This window comes from Dacryopinax primogenitus, assembly GCF_000292625.1.
Source record: "Dacryopinax primogenitus strain DJM-731 SS1 chromosome Unknown DACRYscaffold_3, whole genome shotgun sequence".
Taxonomy (NCBI): domain Eukaryota; kingdom Fungi; phylum Basidiomycota; class Dacrymycetes; order Dacrymycetales; family Dacrymycetaceae; genus Dacryopinax; species Dacryopinax primogenitus.
The window spans coordinates 1,566,007-1,588,368 of record NW_024467200.1 but is presented as its reverse complement, the minus strand read 5'-3'; the positions used below and the strand labels follow the sequence as shown (position 1 = coordinate 1,588,368).

The 22,362-nt window shown below is 51.5% G+C and overlaps 10 protein-coding genes across 10 annotated transcripts; 4 read left to right on the top strand and 6 right to left on the bottom strand.

Moving 5' to 3' along the window:
* Positions 1-27: 27 nt before the first annotated feature.
* On the bottom strand, positions 28-939 carry DACRYDRAFT_104984 (uncharacterized protein; the record flags this gene model as incomplete). Its single annotated transcript, XM_040768009.1, has 7 exons — positions 28-81; positions 128-157; positions 216-317; positions 382-507; positions 566-654; positions 708-845; positions 897-939. The coding sequence occupies 7 exons, from the start codon at positions 937-939 to the stop codon at positions 28-30; spliced, it is 582 nt and encodes a 193-aa protein (XP_040631992.1).
* Positions 940-2,617: 1,678 nt separating this feature from the next.
* Positions 2,618-4,160, bottom strand: DACRYDRAFT_114373 (RAI1-domain-containing protein; the record flags this gene model as incomplete). The annotated part of the gene is made up of 6 exons (XM_040769810.1): positions 2,618-3,093; positions 3,143-3,230; positions 3,280-3,440; positions 3,489-3,527; positions 3,577-3,714; positions 3,766-4,160. 6 exons carry the CDS (start codon positions 4,158-4,160, stop codon positions 2,682-2,684), a joined length of 1,233 nt encoding a protein of 410 aa, XP_040631991.1. The 3' UTR covers positions 2,618-2,681.
* A 243-nt stretch (positions 4,161-4,403) lies between these two features.
* Positions 4,404-5,117, bottom strand: DACRYDRAFT_14165 (uncharacterized protein; the record flags this gene model as incomplete). The annotated part of the gene is made up of 2 exons (XM_040771019.1): positions 4,404-4,452; positions 4,552-5,117. The coding sequence occupies 2 exons, from the start codon at positions 5,115-5,117 to the stop codon at positions 4,404-4,406; spliced, it is 615 nt and encodes a 204-aa protein (XP_040631990.1).
* A 2,182-nt stretch (positions 5,118-7,299) lies between these two features.
* Positions 7,300-8,611, top strand: DACRYDRAFT_20640 (thioredoxin-like protein). Its single transcript, XM_040772016.1, has 5 exons — positions 7,300-7,514; positions 7,575-7,802; positions 7,871-8,069; positions 8,202-8,412; positions 8,462-8,611. Exons 1-5 carry the CDS (start codon positions 7,417-7,419, stop codon positions 8,530-8,532), a joined length of 807 nt encoding a protein of 268 aa, XP_040631989.1. The 5' UTR covers positions 7,300-7,416; the 3' UTR covers positions 8,533-8,611.
* An 859-nt stretch (positions 8,612-9,470) lies between these two features.
* DACRYDRAFT_104980 (hydrolase alpha/beta fold family) lies at positions 9,471-10,346 on the top strand (the record flags this gene model as incomplete). The annotated part of the gene is made up of 1 exon (XM_040768008.1): positions 9,471-10,346. One exon carries the CDS (start codon positions 9,471-9,473, stop codon positions 10,344-10,346), a length of 876 nt encoding a protein of 291 aa, XP_040631988.1.
* A 1,589-nt stretch (positions 10,347-11,935) lies between these two features.
* On the top strand, positions 11,936-12,798 carry DACRYDRAFT_20639 (cytochrome c). The gene is made up of 4 exons (XM_040772015.1): positions 11,936-12,045; positions 12,104-12,209; positions 12,268-12,336; positions 12,387-12,798. Exons 1-4 carry the CDS (start codon positions 12,030-12,032, stop codon positions 12,520-12,522), a joined length of 327 nt encoding a protein of 108 aa, XP_040631987.1. The 5' UTR covers positions 11,936-12,029; the 3' UTR covers positions 12,523-12,798.
* On the bottom strand, positions 12,774-14,074 carry DACRYDRAFT_98779 (uncharacterized protein; the record flags this gene model as incomplete). The annotated part of the gene is made up of 5 exons (XM_040777547.1): positions 12,774-13,221; positions 13,280-13,497; positions 13,555-13,721; positions 13,770-13,855; positions 13,907-14,074. The coding sequence occupies 5 exons, from the start codon at positions 14,072-14,074 to the stop codon at positions 12,862-12,864; spliced, it is 999 nt and encodes a 332-aa protein (XP_040631986.1). The 3' UTR covers positions 12,774-12,861.
* Positions 14,075-16,387: 2,313 nt separating this feature from the next.
* On the bottom strand, positions 16,388-18,303 carry DACRYDRAFT_20637 (Indoleamine 2-3-dioxygenase). The gene is made up of 2 exons (XM_040772014.1): positions 18,136-18,303; positions 16,388-18,081 (listed from the first exon to the last, which is right to left on the bottom strand). Exon 2 carries the CDS (start codon positions 17,997-17,999, stop codon positions 16,533-16,535), a length of 1,467 nt encoding a protein of 488 aa, XP_040631985.1. The 5' UTR covers positions 18,000-18,081; positions 18,136-18,303; the 3' UTR covers positions 16,388-16,532.
* Positions 18,304-18,531: 228 nt separating this feature from the next.
* On the bottom strand, positions 18,532-20,445 carry DACRYDRAFT_114368 (uncharacterized protein). The gene is made up of 6 exons (XM_040769809.1): positions 19,722-20,445; positions 19,660-19,667; positions 19,558-19,609; positions 18,941-19,507; positions 18,775-18,890; positions 18,532-18,724 (listed from the first exon to the last, which is right to left on the bottom strand). The coding sequence occupies exons 1-6, from the start codon at positions 19,789-19,791 to the stop codon at positions 18,584-18,586; spliced, it is 954 nt and encodes a 317-aa protein (XP_040631984.1). The 5' UTR covers positions 19,792-20,445; the 3' UTR covers positions 18,532-18,583.
* Positions 20,446-20,849: 404 nt separating this feature from the next.
* Positions 20,850-22,162, top strand: DACRYDRAFT_76143 (mitochondrial carrier; the record flags this gene model as incomplete). The annotated part of the gene is made up of 5 exons (XM_040776185.1): positions 20,850-20,917; positions 20,967-20,987; positions 21,040-21,200; positions 21,248-21,969; positions 22,025-22,162. The coding sequence occupies 5 exons, from the start codon at positions 20,850-20,852 to the stop codon at positions 22,160-22,162; spliced, it is 1,110 nt and encodes a 369-aa protein (XP_040631983.1).
* Between the last annotated feature and the right edge of the window lie 200 nt (positions 22,163-22,362).

Sequence of the window (22,362 nt, the reverse complement as noted above, 5' to 3'; positions counted from 1 at the left end):
CCTCAGATGTTGTGTTGAAAACACGTCTCACTCGAATACCGGTACCTTCCAATCAACGCGGTCGAAATTGTCCAGCTTGGTCTACACCGGTTGAGTAGCTTGATGGTAGGTGCAGACAAATACATACGCACACATATGCAAAGAATACGAGCGGTTCCTTTCATTCACCCGAGTCAGCCGTAGACTTACACGTATCTTCAATAAACAACACGCACAGGCAGTGCGAAAAAAGAGATTAGGTTGAGGATATTCATAGCTGCGTCAACCGTTGGACCCCCCTTCTCCCGAGGAAGTTCTTGACACCTACCTAATATGACCTGCAGCGCAGTGCCACACATCAGTATTGGATGCAAACAGGATGATCCAGCAAGACAGGCATACCACATTATAAAATATACCGTCAATAATCAAGCATGCCATCAACTCCCATGTCGAATCCGTTCGCAAGTATCCATTCTGGTAAGCTTTGTAGATCAGCAGCAGGCAAATCGATCCTTGGAAGAACATCTTCAAAGATGTTTCTTAGTTTATTCGGTCGTGTCATCCAACAGGTTCTGCGACTTACGTCCCAAGCCACAGTAACCCACAGGTAAGATGGCTTGTTAAGAATGGCGCATAATCCCGGCACGGAGAGGTATTGAACGTCCACGGACGCTAGCCGCCAGACACATATTAGAATGAATCAACAGACTGCTCAAAGACCCAACAGGTTGCCCACAGGCTGCTCATCATACTCATAATGACGAGACCTGGTACCCACGCGGAAGCCCACAGAATACCAAACCAAAACGTGCTGAACTTGAGGTAGTTCTTGTAGATGATCCACGCTCGAAAAACGATCAGTCCTGCAGGGATACCGCTCAGTCTGGAAGACCATCGTTGGGTGTACAACTTACCGCCTCCTATGGCCCAGGCCAAAAACACGCCGAAAATTGCCATGAACGAGAAGTACTCGCAACATCTTCAGTGACAGCGGTTGAGATACGAAAAGGCCGTAAAAGGGAAGAATTCTAACGCACGACTGTGCCACTTAGTGATCGAAGACAACGGAGAGCGAAGCGCTTTACTCACATAACCAGAAAGACCACTTAGGAATCCTCCCATGACTGAGTTTCCGCACGGTAGATTCAATGAGTAACAGTGCGTGGTGACTGAAGGACGATCTAACTAACTCGGGATACCAGTGGGGACGGAAAAAAGCGTCGTATAGCGATGGAATAGGAAAAGATATTTGATAGCTGACGGCCTTGCTCTCCAAATCAACCTAATCTAATCATTCTGGTCAATATTAGATTTTCCGTAGACATGAACAAAAGGACTGTACCTCGTTTGGAAGCATTAAGACCACATCGTAGAACAGAACAGCCTGTTAACCAGTGTCAATACCACTCTGTGCCTATGACATTAGTAGCTTACTGCTCCTGCTGTCATTACATACTGAGTCACCCGAGCCTGGAACAATTCCGTTTCATTTGCACTGGTGAAATTCATTGCAGCATTGTCAATGTCGGAAGGCGATCTCTCTTGTGGGTTCTTGCCCGTTGACTTGCAAAAGCGGGCATTATAAGGCGAGCAAGAGAATCACGAGCAATGCATGGTGTTCAACACAGATTCGCTCAGGAAGAGGGGTACTGGCATTGTCATTATCCGAAGGAATCGCGGGCATCGGAAGACTTACGATGGTTATCACATGTCGGTTTCACCCTCGCATGTGGTATAACTAGTCCAAAACAGCTCAGGAGTGAAGCTCCACCGTCCGGAACCGAAGAAGCAGAAACGCCTTGTGGTATCATTGATCAGATGATCCAATTTTGAGGCAGAAAACTACAAGAGGCTTCTCGAGGCTTCATTTGCACCCGACCTAGCAGTCCTTTGAGTCCTTGCCTTGAGCCCACACAACAGCAAGGATATGCAGTACAGTAGTTGAAGAGTCCGCGGCGCTAATCTGTACCTCGACCTCTCTCGGATTGCCCTCGTTGCAGGGGTATCATAGGAGATACGTGGCAAGCAGCAACTGGGCACGGAGACAAATCGGGTCCTACAACGTCATCCAATTGAGTGCAACCAGATCACGAAGTTGAGCTGTCTATCGCGAGCTGCCGAGCAATTTTGCGCGCCCCATACACCAAAGGAAGAATCGTACCAGTGTGGGTCGAAAGGAATGCATCAGAAAACGAAAGATCGCTCAGATCAGATTGATCAAATTGACAAGAGGTTCGCATCGCCCACGACAGTAAGACAACGAGTCGACCAAGCAATGCATCATGAAGTCCGAGGATCCATGATGGAACAGAAAACCGCGAAGGGCTTCGTTTACCAGCAAAGGTGTTAAAAGGCTTGTTTTCACAGGCTTGACAGCACAACGGCCTTGATGCCACTCAGTTGGCACTCTGATGTGCAGTGCTTGTGCTCCTGACGCACATGAGGAACGGATAGTGTTTACAATGAGTTATGCAGAGGACTTGGCCCACACAAGCATTTGAGCATGGAAAGAGGCACGTTGATAAGGTCATCCTCTGGAGGAGAAACAAATTGGCACCTGCGTTGGGCTAGTCATCACTGATTCATCTGTGGCACAGGCGATCTGCGTGGAATGTACTAACCAAATTTCCACCCTACATAAGCACGTTGTCTCTCCGTTACTCAGGCTGCATGCAGTGCAATGCAATGCAAAATCGGTATCATAGAATTGTCGTACCTCTTCTCCTCATGACCCATTCCCAATATCCTTTGGGCAAAAACCCGACTCTCTCCACATGGTCACCATTTTGGATGGCCAGCGCGTGCTCGTCGGCAAGCGTCAAGACTTGAAGACCTTCACCTGGTCGAAACATGATCCTGAACATCTTGGCTTCTTCTTGCACAGCTCGACCCTCGCTCGCAAGTCGCTCGCGGATGTACTCGAGCGCAGCGTTCGTCCAGTTAAGACATGCAGTTGCTGACCAGCCGGCGTTGAGTCCTAGTCGAGGGAGATGGAATGTTTGGAACGTCTGTACCGTCTCCAAGATATAGGGTGACCGGGAGCTCCGGAAGCCGACCACCACTTGTGGAATACCGAGGAGATAGGACTGTGCCCAGTATTTGAGCGCTTTCCTGTGCCAATGTCAGATAGATTCGTGGTTTAAAGATGGCAAGGGCGTGCCGTTCAAAGTTTCGCTCATCCTTGACGTTCTTAATAGCACCGGACGTCTTCAGTTCCACATAATTTCCATTCTTCCCCTTATATGCACCTAGTTGATGATAAGCATCACATTCGCGATGGAGCAATTGACTTCTCACCTCGTACACAGTCTACTTCACCTCCGAGCACAAGTTTTGAAGACCCAATACTAGTCTGAACGATGCTGCACCACTGCATATTGGTGTTCACATCGGGCTCATGCTGCGTAGACACTGTCTGATTTGGACCGTCGGCAGTGCAATATGACTCGAACGCATATCTGAATCCATTCATCAAAACATACAATATCGAATGATGTCCTACAAACCCCGTATACATCAGCTTGCGTTGGGGAGTCGGTATGTTCCTGATGAACAATAAGACAAAGGACCCTCACAATTCCACAGGATACCTACTTGATGCCACGGGTATAACCAGTGACCGTTTCGTTCACATATGAATGCCCTTTGTTGTCCTCGAGGTATACCGTACCATCGACCAACATAGCATTCATCTCCCATGAATCACGGCGTTCATACAAGGCAGTCACGATCCTAGGCTATATTAGCATTGCCACGACTGCTGCCAAGGAACAACAGACTCACCGTGTCATCATCCCTCGCCAAGTCATCACGTTCGGCTTCTCGAGGTCCTTTCCCGAGTCGACTTCCCTCATATAGGCAAATAAGAGGGAGTCCAAGCGGCCTGGGTCCTCCTCCGGCCCAGGCCACTGCTCAAACTCCATCTCTAGATCTGCACCTTTTTGGGGCTCCACAAAATACCGCAGCGACGAGTCGTCATATCTTAAAACATGATTGGCATCATAAGAGAATGTCGCAATCTGCGTTGGGACGGTAAGGGCTGCCAAAGGTTTCCTCGCAGAATATATGCTTTTGTCAGGCTTGAGCGGCGAGTTGGAGGACCATGCTGGATGGCTGATCACCACTTCGGCAGGCAGGGGGAGGACCTCAAATGAGCCAAATGACCCGGTCACTGACATTGTAAGTGCATACACGCCGTTGCTGGGTTTGAGCCGTGCTCTTCGGGGCGAAGTGAACGACTATAGGAAAAGTGTGATCCCGTGCTTTGGGTACACGTGATGAACGCGTTGCGGCGTCCCCGTTCCGCGACTTTTATTCTTGTTGTTTACCAAGCGCCCTGCAAATACCTTTCTAATGTGCTCTGAGTTTCTACTGACGAGACACTGGTATACATGTATTGCGCATGATGTGCGATAGTCCTTCTACCTCGCGATATCGCATTCTGCCTCGTTAACGCCGGAGCTGGAACATCTGGGTAACGACGTAGCCCATCGAAGCGATCAATATCGGGACGCTGTTCCGGTCATTTTCGTCAGCCTTCATGGTATTGCTGAAGAAGAATCTACGCACGCATATCTTCCTGATATCGATTTACGCAAGATCATCGCCCACGATGGCCCGCGCTTCTTTCGTGTCTCTACATTCGCCTTTGTCATCTCACCCGGGATCCCCGTCCCTTTGCTCGGTCGGACGACTTCATCGTGGCTAATTTTATCACCTTCGCCATCCCGTCCATTTTCACTTCCCATCATTGTTGCGGATTCGTCATCGTAGTCGGTCTCAATGATGGTGACCGAAGCCTCCTCCGTCATTTGCTCCACGATCTCCCGGTCCTCCGGAATCCTTTCCTTGAGCGACTTCTTCTGAATCATCCGAGGCTTCGGTACATACAAGGATGTCGTGCATGCTGCGGATGCGAGCAAAGCCGTCAAGCTGATCTCTTCACGGTCGGTGTACTTCGGTTTGGCAGATGGGGGTTCCACCTTGTCGTTCGTCTTAGCGGTTGACGATCCATCGGGAAGATCTTGGGAGCTGACTGAGCCACTGTTGATGTGTTCGGAACTGTGGACATGTACATAGGATGTCCCAAGATACATCCCAGGCATCGAAGTGAGCATCGGGGATATCGGCTCCATTCTGGCAAGCTTTGTGTGGAAATCGAGTCTCGATGGATGCAGCAAATTTGGCTGGGATATTCGACTCGACCCCGGCCTTTAACGTCTGTGCCTCAAGGCTTGAGTGCATGCTGCGACTCCCCAACACAGTCAACGGTGCATCACCCAGGACTCGCAATCTTTGTTCAAGAAAGAACGCCTGCCCTACAAGTATCCAAATCTTGCACAGAAAAAAGAGCAGCCGTTTTATTGTCCTTGGGCTAGCTTGCCCACCATTGTTTACACGGTGAATAAACGTAACATTTCCTGGAAGTCTCCTAATCGCTGTCCCAGGTTTCCTTTCCCGGCGGCCTAGTTCCCATTGTTTTGTTCTGCAGCTTGCATTGATGGAAGCCGTTGTCGAAGACACGGGTATTCGAAGCTTCGGATATACATTTAGCCTCACTTCGAACTTCGGTGGGAATGACTAATTTGATTCCATTCTAGGATTGTTGACGGAGAAGAATCCCCGACCTATCCGCTTTAGGAGGCAGAGAGAAGCCTCGCCAAATATTCCATTGTTGTAATACGCTGCCAGCAAGACTGGGACTTCTGGTTCAAGATACAACAAAAGGAACGATTGTCTGCACCTGCCAAATCCGGAAGTTGCAGCGTGCAACCTTTGTCAGCTATTGTCCGCGGCCTTCCCAACGATTCCATCTCCTGTCAGAAGTCAACCTGTACGTTCGCATTTCCTCGACAACACTCGATCCAAGTAAAGACTGCGATTGGTAAAGATACATTTTTGGGACTAGAAATCCCCGGTGCCCACGTCCTTTCTAAGGAAGAGAAAGACTATTTTGGCGCCCAGAAGCGTTCGACGGCTTCGACAAACTAGTGGCATCGACGAAGATTTGAGAAAGTGTTGGCATGCCCGATAGAACGTATCATGATACGCAATCTGGCTTGTGAGGCTGTATCCGACGGCCCTCCCGAGGCTTGCCCGAGCGCCGAGGGATCGGGATCTGGACTGCGCGCTACCTTGGTAATCGTTACGTGATTCGGCCAAGCTTCGCGAGGATTTCCGCCTGTATATCTTGCGAAATTAGCAATATTGCCTCCTGCGGTCTCGTACATGTGGCGAAGGCGTTTCACACGGCTTGATCTGATGTACGATGGCTGGGGCGCGACAACTTTTGCCCGCGGTTTGGAATTAGCATTGTCGTGTTAACCGGAGTGTGCCGGAATGTGGACTGATCATCTTGATGGCAATAACACCAGGGTACACGGCGGGACGCTCGTGTACGCAAAATGACATCCTGTCATTGAGGGCGACTCGGACAAGACGATGCCTAGCCGAGCTCGGCTGATCGAGTCAAGCCCGAGGGACGATTGCTAAAGAGTCCAAGCGTATACAAAGGAGATGGGATGGTAAGCGGCGGAGAATCGGACTGCCGGAGGAATATAGAGGCGACCGCAAAAGGCATCGCAATGATGTCTCTCGTCTCGTGTACCTGATTCTGGCGTATTTTTGCGCCAGCGATGGCGTGTGTGCGTCATTCTGTCATTCAAGAGGGGCCCGAGCTGAGTGGTCTGGAAGGCTAATATATGAGAACGCCTCAAGGGTGATAACGGGGACAGATACGGCATGTGAGCGGGAACAAGCACATCAATAACAAGTTGCCCGTCTCATTCGTGCGCTCATTTGGCTAGGGGCGCGTGAGGAAGAGGCCGATGGAGGTGGATTACCAAGCTCGCTGATTGAGGGTCCGCAGGGTCGGTTGGCACCCACGCTCACGGGCCGCACCCGTGCACATGAAAATGATATTGCTTGCAAAGGTAGGAGGCGTGAGTGAGCATGACGGCAAAGAATACAAGAAGAACGCCCCTCACCTTCCGGTGACGAATATGGAATTGGATTGTATCTGGATGTCAGGGCTTGTACGGGGATGATCACCGAGGATGTTGATAAAATAGGTGTAGAAATGGAAAGTGTATGGGAAGCAGGGTTGAGAAATATGAGATTGTTTGTGGATTGTGTAATCTGATCTTAGTCGTGGTGTGGCAAAAGGGGGCAATGTGCGACCCTGAGGTGAACACATCGAGCCCCAATACAGTACTCCCTTCATATATCCCTCTCCTTATGCTTGGTAAGGTCAAACCGGTTATTCTCTTACAACCACCACCACCGCACTCTTTTGCTTTTGCTCTTACTCCGACCAAGACGACGACGACGATCATCTCCACTACACCTACTGATTGAGACACGCTGGTCGTCCTACAACCCCCTGCACGCAATCTCTCGCGCCTCGTTCGCCAACTCCCACGCTTCGCCTCAAACATGTCGACCACCACGGTCACGCAGACGACGACGGGCACTATGCGCACGACGGCCGTCAAGGTCACTCTCAATGTGACGAGCGACACCATCTGCCCCTGGTGTGCACCTTTCTCAACCGTCATCTGACTAAGCCTTGTTAATCACGCGCATACATCTAGGTGCTACATCGGCTGCAAGCAAATCAACAACGCCATTCAACGCGCGAAAGATGCTCATCTTCCCTTGACGTTCGATGTTGAATTCTCACCCTTCATGCTGGACCCCTCGCTCCCCCAACAAGGCAGCGTACTCCGCAAAGAACGATATTTCGAGAAGTTCGGCGAGGTTAAGGCGATGGCCATCATGCAGACGCTGGGAAAGGTTGGACACGATCTAGGCATCGATTTGTATGTTTACTCGATTCCCTGCAGTCGCCGTTTGTGGGCGCTATAGCACATTCTCACATTATACACAGCAAGTATGATGGAACGGTCTCTCAAACGACAAAATCACACCGGATCCTTACTAAAGCCTACCAGCTCGGAGGCCAGGAGGCGCAGCAGAAACTCCTCCAGCTCATATTCAAAGGATTTTTCGAGCAAAACAGGAATGTTGGGGACGACGATTTCCTTGCGCAATGCGCTGACCAAGCTGGGTTCATGTCCGCAGCTGAGGTGCGTGAAATTCAGTTTCCAATTAAGTCCGTGCACCTGCTGACTAAGTGCTCCCCTTTGTGCTGTTTCATCCATCCGCATATCCCATTTAACGCGGGTCAATTGATTCCCACGAAATGCTATGTTCGACAGGCAACAAAGTTCCTCCAGACGGACGAGCTCCAGAAGGAGGTCGACCGCCGGATCGAGATGGCTCAGAGAATGGGCATCACCGGCGTCCCGTTCACGATCATCAATGGAAAGTGGGCATTGAGTGGTGCTCAGCCTAGCGATGTCTTCTACCAGGTGTTCGAGAAGCTCGCGAGAGAACCAAAGACAAAGGGCCACCATTACCACCACGATGGTGCGCATGCGCATTTACTCTTGGTCGAAGATTGATCATGCTCCTGCAGATGCTTCTTGCGAGAACGGCGCATGCACCGCAACACATGCTAACCCACCTGCCGAAACGTGCCAAGTCTGATTCACGAACAGAATAACGATGAAAACGACCCTTCAAGACCTCTTGCTCATTTTTCGTGGACACAGAAACTCCACTCTTGACCAATTGTGGCAACACATGCTCTTGTTTATTCGCAGTTTGTCGTGTCCTCTTCTATCTTTCTCATACTTGTTTATATGCTTCCTTGCGTTCCGTTTCGTTCATGCTGTCTTTTTATCAACTAGCTCTCTGTGATCCAGATAAATGTATCTCCGTATGTGCGAGACCTAGATTTCGGCCTCTCAGTGGCACAGGCTCAATTGAAATTCTCTTTCCCTCGGCCGCCGCACGAACGTAGAGTTGAAACGGACGATGGGCGCTTACGCCCCATTTCTCCTGCATGTGCATAGGGATGAGGCCTGCAATTCAAACTTCGATCCCTAGCTCCCCGCCCTGACTGAGGTGGTCTTATCCAGATCCAACGTGCATATTCACTATCCTACAGCCCTTTTACTCTCATACAGTTCCTAGTTTGTCAGAAAGCCGGCATAGCCGGAACGAAGGACGGCCGCACGTGGGGGTTACCAAAGCAAGGGGAAGGAAGGAGGAGAAGTCAGGTCACGGGCATATGTTGCTTAGCTAAGCCGACAGGAGAAATGTCCCGCAAGCGCTCGCTCATCAAGATCATCTCTCTCTCTTTCTCAGCCCTGCTCAACATAGGACTGGCTGAGCTGGGAACAACATCCCGCTGCTAACTCAGCAACTTGTCTTGCTACACTTAGAACACGTGCTTACCAATCCTTGGAGACAGCTTCCCTCGGCGGCATTATCCTTGCACCGCACGTTGTATCGTCTTAGTCAGCCAAATGGATCGCAAAATTGGGGATGCTATATAAAGCCTGGTCACGCTCTGACATGCAAGAGCAATCAGTCCTCCACTGGCAGACACGTACTCCCATCTCACCTCACGCACAACCATAATGGCCGCCCAAGTCAGCACCAACCACCTGAGCCTTCCGACAGGGGAGTCTGTCTTCTACCGCCAAGCTGGAGAGTCTAACAAGAACACCATCCTCCTGCTTCACGGCTTCCCAAGCTCGTCCCATCAGTTCCGCAACCTCATACCTTTGCTGGCCAGCAAGCACAGGGTGATCGCTCCCGACCTGCCGGGGTATGGGTTTACCACCGTTCCCGCTGGGTACACGTACACGTTCGACAACCTCGCGGAGACGATCAAGTCCTTCGTGAAGACGATCGCAAATCCGCCTGCGAAGTATGTGATCTACATCTTCGATTACGGTTCTCCTACCGGACTGCGTCTCGCTCTCTCGGACCCACACGCCGTGAGCGGCATCATCAGCCAGAACGGCAACGCATACGAAGAGGGATTCACGTCCTTTTGGGATACGCTGAAAAAGTACTGGATCTCCGGAGCTCAGGAAGACAGGGACGCACTCCGCTCGCTCTTTACAGCAGACACAACCAAGTTCCAGTACACGGCCGGCACGCCGCAAGCCAAGCTCGCGTCGATCGCGCCGGAGTCCTACACTCTCGACCAGGTCGGCTTAGACCGCCCGGGTAACGCCGAGATCCAGCTGGATCTGTTCTACGATTACAGGAAGAACGTCGACTTGTATCCCAAGTTCCATGAGTACTTCCGTGAGACCCAGGTACCGCTGCTTGCTGTCTGGGGAAAGAACGATCCCATCTTTGGGCCTGCGGGCGCGGAGGCGTTCAAGAAGGATCTGCCGAATGCCGAGGTGCATCTGCTCGACGCGGGTCATTTTCTGCTTGAGACGAACTTGGAGGAGATTGCCAAACTCATGGTTGATTTCCTTGATCGTCACCAGATCTAGTCGAATACAGATAAAGATATAAAAAGAACAAGTTTAGTAACTACTAAGTGTTTGAATATATGCCGTGCTCGCTATAGCTAACGTTTCACCGGGTGCATCACATCACATCTCGTTCGGCCATATTACAACACGGAATGGCCCCTTGAAAATACGCGTTTCTGCTCCGGCTGAGGATAGCCTTAACAGCTCCGCGGATGGAGAGGGTGAGTTGAACACAGATTGGACATGGGGGCCGGATGTGGATCGTGTATTCCATCGGCGAGTCTCAACAGTAGTGAGAAATAATGTGCGGTATCGACGTGGGCAGTAAAGATGTACACATGTGATATAGGACGGTGATGAACCTAAACCCCGGAAGATTGGATGAACTAACGTGGTGTTTCCCGTAGGCAGACGGAGAATATTCGTCCAAGGGGGAAAGGATGACGCGGATTTGCCCTCCGGGTTCGTTGTACAAAATAACTTCTGGACGGTCGGAATGCATAGCTCGTCTTCACAGGAGCCGTGTTGCCGGATGGCGGAATTGCGAGGTGTATGAACTGACGCTGTCGTCGCTAGAGGAAGTTGTTGCTGTTGCTCGTTATAGCTCGATGGCATACAGGAAGATAGCAGTTCCATCCGAGAGATATAGAGTCAGGCTGTTGAGAGCTATACGGAGCGATCCCAGAGAAATAACAGCCATATTATAGCAATCCAGGAGGCACGACGAGAACGAGAACCCATCATCCGCTGACAAATACTCTGAAGGTCCATCAAGATTGTCCATTGGGCGCCTTTCTAGATCTAAATCTTGGTCAGCTCGTTGGATTTCAAGTGATATCTTTCCAGACTCCTCCTGCTGTTCAAGAAACTGAGAGTTGAGCAGGTAAAGACTTGACATGCCGTTCATCATGACATCCGAGATGAGCGGTACACGTGATCCTCCCCACCTCTCCGCACTCAATGTGTCGTCCTAAACTCCGCGGCAGCCCGGGCGGTCCCTGGCCCCTCTCCGTGCCTAACCAATCACGCGTCGGGGTATGCTCGTAAGGGCCCGAGAACGCCCGTTCTCCCACGCTCGACGGTGGAGGAAACCCGCTCTCCTTTGCGGATTGTCGGTGCTTGCGGTTGGTCAGCGGGCGTTGTTCGAGGTGTAGTTGAGAAGAATCAAGAATGGAGATGATGTAGAAGAGAGAGACGGACACCAATTTCCTGTTTGCACCAGCGGTCGAGTCGTCAGTCAGGGCGCTCGGGTAGTCTGGTGAGATCACGCGTCGTCATGTGCGGGGAGCAGAAGAGACAGGAACGGGCCGAGCAGAAGAGTGGTAAGTTTTTAGTAGACGTTTTTCAGGAGCCAGCCGGTCGTCTGTAATTTCTGTAGGACGACTCAGGCTAGTTTGTACATTTCTACAAAGAAAGTCCTCTGAAAAGTGTAGGAAAACTAGTAAAATGAGACCCGTTTGTGTATTGACCGAATAATCGGTGTGCCCTAATTGGCAGGCGACGGGAATGTCGGCAGTGCGGTACGGAGGGGCTGTGACGTACAATTGACGCGCCGGTCAAGGCCGGAAGCTATCACCTCGGGTGAAAAACGCCTTGCCTCCTGGTCACCAAAACTTTGTTCACCGCCCCCGACTACCCCTTCTCCATCCTCTTCACTTCCCTCATCACCCTTACTCTACTCCCCCCCACCACTAAACAACAATGTCCTTCAAGCCTGGTACGTCTTATCCTGCACTTGTAGAGCGACGTTACTCATACACTGTCCCTATCGGCAGGTGACGCCGCAAAGGGTGCTTCCCTCTTCAAGACTCGTTGTGCTCAGTGCCATACTACCGAGAACGGCGGTGGGAACAAGGTCGGCCCCAACCTCTTCGGCATCTTGTACGTCTATCTATCATCTCCGTTTCACCCACAAGCTAATCTCAGCTTCGTGCTGTAGCGGTCGCAAGACCGGGCAGGTTGAGGGCTTCTCCTACACCAAGGCCAACGTCGAGAAGGGTGTTACCTGGTACGCCTTCACCCCTTCACTTAATCCAATCCCCCTGACCCTTCTCATAGGGATGAGAACACTCTGTTCGAATACCTCGAGAATCCGAAAAAGTATATCCCGGGCACGAAGATGGCCTTTGCCGGTCTGAAGAAGGACAAGGACCGCAACGACCTCATCACCTGGCTTAAGGATGCCACAAAATAGACGTGTCAGGCCCTCCCCTCTGGCCTGTTTCCCCACGTTGGCCCTCTTGTCGGAGTGTTCACCGGGATTTTCAGTCTGTCTACTTGGTTTTGACCGGACGGACAGACCGTGCCGTAATTATATGTAGATACAACCTACAACCTTACATTTTCTTCACCACTCAATCCATATCTCGCAAGCCTACATGAATTCGTCTCGAAAGTCGCAAGCCCTCATTCCCACTGTCGATACATAATGCCGAAAACCGTCAGGCGAACATGAAATAATTTACATTGCGCATATATGCTGCTCAGCCCCTGTGAACTACCAAATATGGTCATCCTAAGCGCCCAATTCCACTCACAGCACTTCCTCCATGTCAAAGTCATCTTCATCGTCTTCCTCTAGCATCTCCATGTCCCCTTCTCCCTCCGCCTTAATCTCAGGAACCTCTCCCGTGCTCGCCGCTGCCCGACCCTTATAAGCCGGTAACAAGCTCCACATATTCGCAAACGTCCCCGTGCGATGTAGGAACCCAATCTCCTGGAGAACCTCGCGCAGGTACGCCTCTGGTTGCCGCGTTCGGTTACGCAAGTCCCGGATTGACCAGTTGTCGTTCGACCGGAAAAGGGGGAAGAGTAGGTCCATGAGCTCATTTCGAGGCATACGAGCAGCACGCTCGAATGCGGAACTCGCAACTGCTGCTTTCTTCTCCGTCGACTGGATCACCCATCAGCCAGATTCTCGCTTATGCGCAGATGTCAAGTCTGAAACGCACGACAAAGTTCCCGAACCCTGTGCCCAGGTTTTCCCCGGCTCCACCAGCAAGCATGTTGATCCTATGCAGCGCTCCGCCCTCGTCTTCGAGCACCTTGGTCTGCCGTTTCGGCGCATTGGCCTCTCTGTGCCTGGACGCAACGAGCGAGGTGTACGAGGCGTCCATGATTGGGAATGCGTGACAGTCATGAACGATCTTCCCTTCCAGTTTTGTTGATACTGTCAGAGATTGAGTAGAACCGAATTCTCGATAGTGAATGAATCAAAGGGACGCACTTATATTACGTTCGCGCTCTTTCATCTTTGATGCCATTACAAACTCGTTCTCTACTGTCTTACGTTGCATCTTGAGCGAGTACTGCTTCGGCAGCGTAGTTATATCGTACACAGCTGGATCCGTCATCTCCGGTAGTCGCAAGACTAACCGCTGGTTTCCATTCGGACTGCCGTGCCAAGTGAGCCTTAGTAGTATGCTGAAGCACGACACGTACTCTGGTGCGTGATACACACGCAACGTGCCCAGAACCACGTCCTCCTGCTCTATCGCCGTCCATTTCTCCATCAAGAACTTCGGCAGCTACCAGATATTCTCAGCATACATCTCAAATATCGCACACATGAACCGCACCTTAACCATCCACACCTTCTCCTCCCCCTCTGCGGCGTCCATCTCCTCATCCGGCTCGAACGAGTCGTCAGACTCGGCACCCTCGTAGTCCAAGAGGTCGTCTTCCCGCTTAGGGTCGAGACTGTCCATATCGAGTGTTGATGGACCGGCATCGGTTTCCATATCCATTTTTGAGGAATCCGGCAAAGGGAGAGGTATGGTAATGCAGATGGTGGGAGGTGGTAGTCGCAGTGGTGGTTTGTGCAAGGGATTTGAGCATGACAGCAGGGAGAAGTGCTTCCGGTGTGTGAGCGCTTACTCTGTAACTTGGCGCTATGTCCGTCAATTTCTTCGATAACACAACTAAGTTCTCGGGACATGAGGATGTGTATTATCCATATTGAGTGATAGAAGGAAATTTTGAAAACCCAATCTCCACTCAATATCTATTCGGGGGTCGTTTCCGACAAGGGTTTGTGTTTGTTTGAGTGTACGATCACTAGTGTTAATGCATACTGAGTCAGCGACCTGCGCTCCACCTAACACATCGTCGGAAGTTATTGCAGCGTGGATTCCGCAAAACAAACCTTTCGATCGATGGGATGTATGTACGACCACGGCATAGCGGGTAAACTCCTCAAACCCTCTAAAACACTGGGAGACAATCAGTATGGACAGTCCCCTTACCACTTATGAGAGCTTAGAAAAGACTTACCAACTCTGTCTGCAATGTCTCCCACCAGTCAAGGACCACATCCTTGTCAACTTGGATATACCGCCGTGATCGTGGAATCAACATTTGGCCAAATATCATGGAGGAAATCTGTCAACCATGGGATGTCCTGCTGATTGCCCACATCAACATACGCATCCACTATCACAGGCGTCATCGAAGGGGTCCACTGGAAAGTCATTGATATGTCTTCGGGGGAGATATCAGCTATTTCCAAGGAGACTCGCTTAATGTTGGAACAGTGTGCAGCCAAGTAGAGAAAACTCTGTGCTGTCAACTGTGCCATAGGCTCTCCGTAGTAATAGCCTACTTGAATGAGACATGAGAAAGAGCGCAACTGCGGCCAAGCTCTGCAGCACGCTAGGACATCCATGTCGGTGAAAGATATTGACTCAGAGGTGAATGTAAAATGAATAAGCGAAGTCTTCTCCAGAAGTGGACGAATCAGAGCGGACATAGGGCTCGAGGAGGAATAGATGGTAGTGGTAACTTCCGCTTCTTCAATCAAATATAACTCGACCTTCTCAAGCGGATGTTGATCAGCGCCCCCATCTCCCTGGACCAGAAATGCGAGAAAGGGCAAGAGGAGACCTGATCGTCCTTGTAAAGTCATGGTGTGCACTGCGGAAAAGCGGGGAGGAGGAGAAGGTCGTCCAGAATCCAACAAGGAACCAACAACCAGTGCCTTTGCATCAAAAACAACTTCCCTCCAGTCGCCCGGAAGATCATCCAGAGCCCAAATAAGATCATACTGTTCTAAAGAGGACTTGCGAGAAAGGGCCTCGAGAATTTCGGGACCATATGCCCAGAGATTTCCGGCGTACGAAGTTAGCTGTGGGAGTTGGGATATGAGTGACGCGATACGACTTCGGCGATATGCAGTGAGGTTGATAATATCTTCGATGGATGACTGGGATGGTTCGAAGCAATCTCCATATATGTACATCTCTGAACACAGTCGAGTGAGGTCCTTGCACACGGTCGCGGTCTTTTCGAAGAATCTGTCCATCTCGCGTTGATTTTCCGGTGTGATTAGAGTTGCGAAAGTTATGAATTGCAAGGTAGGAACCATATAAACCAAGGCCAGATCAATCGGTGTATGGGAACAAACTTGTAGAGATCGCAGGTTTGGGAAAATCGCGTCTGGACGAGCCTCGGCATGCATGAAAATGAGCAACATCGGCCCAAGCATCCACGATTCCCTGTCTTGCATAGCGATTGTGTATTCAGCGGGGTCATCGTAGTCGTCTTGGTATGGCCCGCAAGAAAACAGGTCCAAATGGTTAATCATATCATGGTAGCGAATGAAACGTGCTATCTTCCCGGCCGGATCCGAGCAACCAACGTAGGTGGAATTCTTGCCGAATGATTAGCCCATGCTGATGGAAAGGGTTCATGGAAGATAAATACCCAGATTGCTTCTGTTAGGCACTTCAAGGCCACGAAGTTGACGTCACTCCACAAGCGCCTCATTGCTGGATCAGCCAGCGTGCGACAGGTGCAGAGAAGAGATGCTTGTCCTGCTGAAGAAACATGTTGAAGGATCTCATCTACCATGTCCGTAATCGACCATAAGCGGTGCATTCTAGACTTGCAATTGAGATATGACCAGCGAAGAGCACAACAACCTGAGCAGCCGCCGACGAGCTTGACACACTGGGTGGCGGAATAAGTAAAAACCAAGCGTCTGCCTCAGGATAGACTTGCAATGATAGCATCCGCCGCGACCAACACAAGTCACCTGCACAAGTGTCACAAGATAACGACATAAAAATAGGTATAATAATAAATCCAGACCGTCTCGAGTGATCTAAATAACCAAACAGATTCCCTAATCTTAATAAATCAACCTTACACATTCCATCCTCCATTCCAACCAATCATCTAGCAGGATGGCGGTACCAGCAAGGCAGTTCATGTCTTCTTGCCCACGACGGTCCTCAGCGTCGCCGCCCTCGTCTCCTTCAAGAATGGCACGAGCTGTGTCCCTCCCGTGCCCCTGATATCTGCCTGCTCTCCTACCGCTCTCCGCTTCACAACCTCCCCTGCTTTCTCCCGCTCTTCGCGTGCTTCCCTCTCTGCACGGGCGCGCTGTGAGACAATGTACACCGTGACGATGCGAATGTGAGAATCACGGAACCTCTTCAGGGCGAGCACGGCTCGGTCGTAGGCAAGTGTTAACTCACTACCCGCAGGCTGGGCAAGCACAAGCGGCCTGATCTGATGTGCGGATGAAGAGAGGTTGTGTACGAATGCCTGATGGGGACCAGGCATGTACTTCTCCATTTGCTGGAGGAACGTAGGTGCACGTGTGAGGCTCGTCGTGGGCGTAGAAGCCGAATGCGAATGGGAAGTATGGTCAACGCCGAGGAAGACATCGAGTGCGTGGACGAGGGTGCTCTGCCCTGCGCTCGGCCCGCTCAAGTCTTCGGAAGTGGCAGCTTCGACGGACGACACGCCTTCGTAAATCCATTTCCGGCCGCTCCCTGCGGAGCCGCGGAACCATGGCCTGACCTCAGTGTAAAACACGTGTGGGTCGCAGCCGTCGAACATGCGCATCATCACAGTTGCGACGTCATCGATGACCAGCGCGAGCCGGGAAAGGTAGGCCGAAATACGCCGCACTGCAAGAGAATCACCAACGAACGCTTCATCCAATGAGGAACGCATGATACTGAGAGCTTCAACACCACGTAATTCGAGCTGAGCCGAGACGGTATAGAAGTGCTCTTCACTCTCCGTCCCCGTAAATAGGGTGAGGCAGCGCACGTTGTCCACGTCCACGGGACGGGAGGGGTCGATGACATCCCAGTTCCAGAGAACGGTATCAGCGTAGGTGAGGATAGGCGTGACCCCCAGTTCGTGGGAAACGGCGACGAGGGGAATGGCGATGGGAGCGGGGACTCGCAGAGGTGTGCTGGGGTCGCTGGGTGGTGGAACAGAGTGCACGTAGAAGTGCATGATGCTAGCGAGAACTTGGTGCGCCCGACGGAGGAGGAGGATGTTCCTCTGGAGATGGTCGATAGAGATGATTGCGAGTTCCCGCACATGGGCTCGCCAACGCTCCGCCTTGTCTATATCGGCACCGGTGGTATCCCGCTTGTCGCCAACTCTGAGCTCAGACCGCACCGCATCGTCTAGCACCTTCTGCCATGGTGCGTACTCCTCCGGCAAGTGCATCAAAGGTGGCGAAGGGGGCATAAACCCCGTACGGACATCGACGTCGTAGTCCGCACCAGCAAGGGTGGAAACGTCCGGTGCATGTGTTGGCGGGCGGGGAGCAAGGAATGTCGGCCGAGGAATGGAGAGGAAGTGATTATCCGGGAGACGGCGAGGGCTGCTCGGGCCTCCAGAAGACGTTGGGGAGGGAGGTGTTGACATGTTAGGGATGGTGTGAGAAGTGGCTGGTATGTTGGAAGTGTCCGTTGTTGATCCTACTTGGTCGTGCAGAATGAGCAATCCGCTGGGGAGAAAAGAGGAGTGAGCGGGGGGGTTGGTGGGCGAGGACTGGACGTACAAGTGGAAAGTGGGGGCTAATTAAGCTGACTGGCTGGCTTGTGAGCGAGTGGGTGGGCCGAGGCTTATATGGCTCAGGAGGCGGCGGAATGTATTCCCGTTCGTAATTTCGTGCTTGGTTGACGTGCGCAAGTCGGGCTTTCCCTAATAGCGATCGAGCCTGGATTCGCCCCAGTTAAAGAATGAGTGATGAAATCGACAATGACGGATGCGTATAAATAATTGTAGGGAAATTTGCAAGTTGTAGTCAGCAATGACCAGGGTTCTGGTATTTAGAGGGCGCAGGAAACGACGCTGTGGACGGCGCCCTATTAAGGCCCTCGTTCCGCTCCCGTGGCTTCGGATCTCGGACGAAGCAAAAATAAGATTGCGCGGTCACGTGAATGTAAATACATACCGTACAGTTTCGCCGAATAGTCTCCATTGTCCCCTGGTAACATTCACACCTTCTACAGGACCTGATCACGGTCTGTGTTTATGTCCTTGTTCGACTTCCGCCAAGTATCTCGCAGACGTCGGATGACCTTGATGCCAAGTCTGATAATCTGGTCGCCCAGATTGAGCACGGCGAGTGTCTGACCAAAGGTCCACTATGTGCGCGTTAATCCGGCTGATTCAGCTGTTTTCATCGAAGACATACCTGCTCGACAACCGTGAGCGTGTTCAAGTCATTCCAGCTCAGCATTTTCTCAACGGTGATAATAAGATATATGACGATGATGACGCCTAACAGCGAGGCAAGTGCGGGCAGTACAACTATGCAGCTGTTCAGCCCATACAAAACTGGCCGTAAAGATGCCCCTTACATCTTTGATTTTCTGGTTGCTCGCCCTCTTTGCTTCCCGTCGCTACGTACGACAAAAGGGCTTGGATTTCTCCCAGAAATGGTTCCCTGGAGCAGATGCGGCTGGTGATATCCAGCACCGAGAGGACAAAGTGTCCCCTTCCGGCCCAAATGAACTCAGCTAGCATCAAGATATATAGCAAAAGCGCGAAGACGCGTAAGACGGGATTAGTTGCGCTGATAGCGCGGCCGAAGATGACGAAGAAGAACTCCGAGTTGCCGCCACATTGAGGTTGATATGCAGTGCCGCCGAAATGATCCACGTCGTAGTACACCAAAATAACGAACACCCCGGAGAGGATGAGGTGGAGTCGCATCGCGATCCGCGTGGTTAGCCCGAGGTTAAGCTTGGTCACCGCCCAGGAGCACGCCGTGACCGCGGTCATGAACATCGTTACGATTTGCGCGTCGACTAGACTGAGACCAAGAGGTGTATAGCGGGCATATAGGGCAGCCGCGATTAGGGATGTCGACGTTACAAGCGCCGTCCGGACTGCATCTCGATAGCTATCCAAATCTTCAGGAAAATCTTGGTGCAAAATCGTGAACAAATTGCTGGAGGCATGGAGATTGACTTACTGTAGGTGACGAGAAACGTGACGATGGCGGAGGTATACAGTGCTATTCGATTCTCAACATGCATGATAAGGAAGACTTCCTCAGGAGAGTACGCGCACATACGCCAATTCCTAGAACGATTTTCAGAGGTCTTCCTTTGAAGGAGATAGCAGCACCGTCCGTACCTGTAATATCGGGATTGGTGGGAAATGTGCTAACGGAAGAACATTCTTCCCAGTATGTCGAGTTAACCATCCGAATCGTCCTTTGCTATGGCCGCCGTGGATAAGGTATGCGGTGAAGTAAGGGAGAATAAACGTCGATGAGGTGAAAGAGGACTGAGCCGTGGTTCGCATGGGAGACATATATAATATTCTAGATCTGTGCATACTCGCACCGCTTCCGGGTTACGAGCATGATTCCCGCGGCGGGTTTCCAAGAACGCCATCACATCGACTGCTTTGTTCACTAGCCGATGGGATGGTCAATGACTATGTGCCATGAAGCGTTTTTTGCAACATTCTTTGTAACGAGAGCATATTGTCAGTAGTGCTTTTTGTGTAGCAAGTTCGAGGAAAGGTGCGAAAGTTGTAAAGAGGATAACCAGGCACGAGGTGAAGCGAAAGCGCAGAGTGGAAGCAAATGACGTATGAAGACGACCAATTTCGGAAGCGAGCTATTTGTCCGGCCAGCGCTAGTTGTGCGACCCGGACAATATTAATGGCGTAGAATGGAGTACCGGCAACTTGTTCTTTCCCGGGCCATTTTCTTGGTGACAGAAAGTAAACTCGAGCCGGCCTATCCGCTGACAAGAGTATCCCGTGAATTTTGCCCAAGCGGCCGTTAAGAGATTGACGCTGTTCACATGCCGAGTCGGCCCGATTGAAGGGAGGTGGGGTATGTGATTTTCTGAGGTCTTTCCCCAGGCAAGGCAATGTGCAGACTGACGACCTCCGGCGAACTCCTAGCGAGATTAAGGGCAACAACGATGGAGGTGAAAGAAGAACAACCAACACCAAGGACTGTTGTCCCTAGTCACGCTCCGTCTTTCCCCACTCCTAACCCAAACGGGATCAAACCCCGCTATGGGTCATCCTTTCACCCCCTTTGGAACGGCTATGCGTCATAACCGGAAGCTGGGCGTCACGCTCCGTCGCTGACCTACTCTCTTCGGCCTTCTTCTCGAGGTATCTGAGACCTCTGTATATTATCGACCAGTACCGGGTCGACCTCTTTGCTTTCTCCACCTTCTCCTCATCACACCATCTCCCGTCTTACTATTCGTACTGTAATTGCTCTTGCATACGACGGCGATGTCAGAGCAACTCACCCCATTCGGGCACGCCCTCGCAGGCGCACTCGGAGCAGTATTCAGTAACACGTACGCGCATTCAACCTCTTTATCTCTGCGCTTACTTATCCCACATCAGCATTGTCTATCCCCTTGATACGTGCGCATTGCGTTCTCTTCATATTCTTCGTACCCATGTAACCCTTATACAGCATCAAGACCCGCATCCAAGCCGGCGAGAACAAAGTAGTCCAGAACGGGAAGGAGAAACATCTAGGTGCATGGGACCTTATGTCCAAGATCATACGCGAGGAGGGTGTGGTGGGATACTACGCAGGTTACGCAGCGACGATGTTGAGCACGTTCTCTCAATGTACGCCCTCTCGCCGCTCCCTGCCTTCCTTCTGACTAGATGGACAGCGTACGCCTACTTCCTTGCCTACACCATTGTACGCACCTCCTACCTACGCCGTCTCGCCGCCCGGACCAAATCCACCTCTACCCAAATTTCGATCGGTATGGAGCTCCTGCTCGGTGCCGTCGCTGGCGCCCTAGCACAAATATTCACGATTCCCGTGTCGGTCATCGCTACCCGGCAGCAGATCGGCAATGCACACCTGCACTCCACCCATGCGCGCAAGGAGGAGCGGGACAACTCCTTCTTCGCCGTGGCGAGGGATATTATCCGTGAAGACGGGATCACGGGGCTCTGGGCTGGCCTGAAGCCAGGGTTGGTGCTCACCGTCAACCCGGCTATCACGTACGGCGTCTTTGAGCGCATGAAGGGAATCGTACTCGCCCGCAGAAGGGAGACAAAGCTCAAGCCCTGGACGGCGTTTCTTGTCGGTGCGATGAGCAAGACGCTCGCTACAGTCGTCACGTACCCGTATATCATGGCGAAGATTAGGTTGCAGGCGAAATGGCACGGGGAGGAAGATATCGTCCCCGCTGTGGACGATGCACCGAGCTTTGCGGAAGTGGCAGCTGCAGATCCAGAGCAGGAAGTGAGGGAAAAGGCGAAGCAGGTTAATGGGACTGTCAAGCCTGGAAAGGTGCATACTACGCATCATGAGAAGTATAGGGGAGCGGTGGACTTGCTCGCGGACGTCTTGAGACAAGATGGGTTCAAGGGATGGTACGAAGTGCGTAACCCCCTCTCTGCTCTGTTCCGCTCCACATATGCTAATCCTCTTGTAGGGCATGGAAACTCAGATCACAAAAGCCGTCATCTGCCAAGCGATGCTCTTCATGATGAAAGACCAGTTTGAACATGTCGCCCTCTTGCTGACTAGGCATGGGAGGAGAGTTGTTGCTGGCGCGGCGGGGAAGGTTTAGCGTAGCGAGATTGGGTTAATGATTGTATTGAGTTAGATACAGTAAGTTATCGGTTCTTTAAGAGACAGAATGGTTGGGCGCCAATAACAAGAAAATGTCTCAGAATTCTTCTGCTTCCGCATGTGCGAGGTATTCTTGCAGACGAATGACGCCTGGACGATGGCTCCCTTTGATCTCCACCACCATGCTCTCTGCGAGAA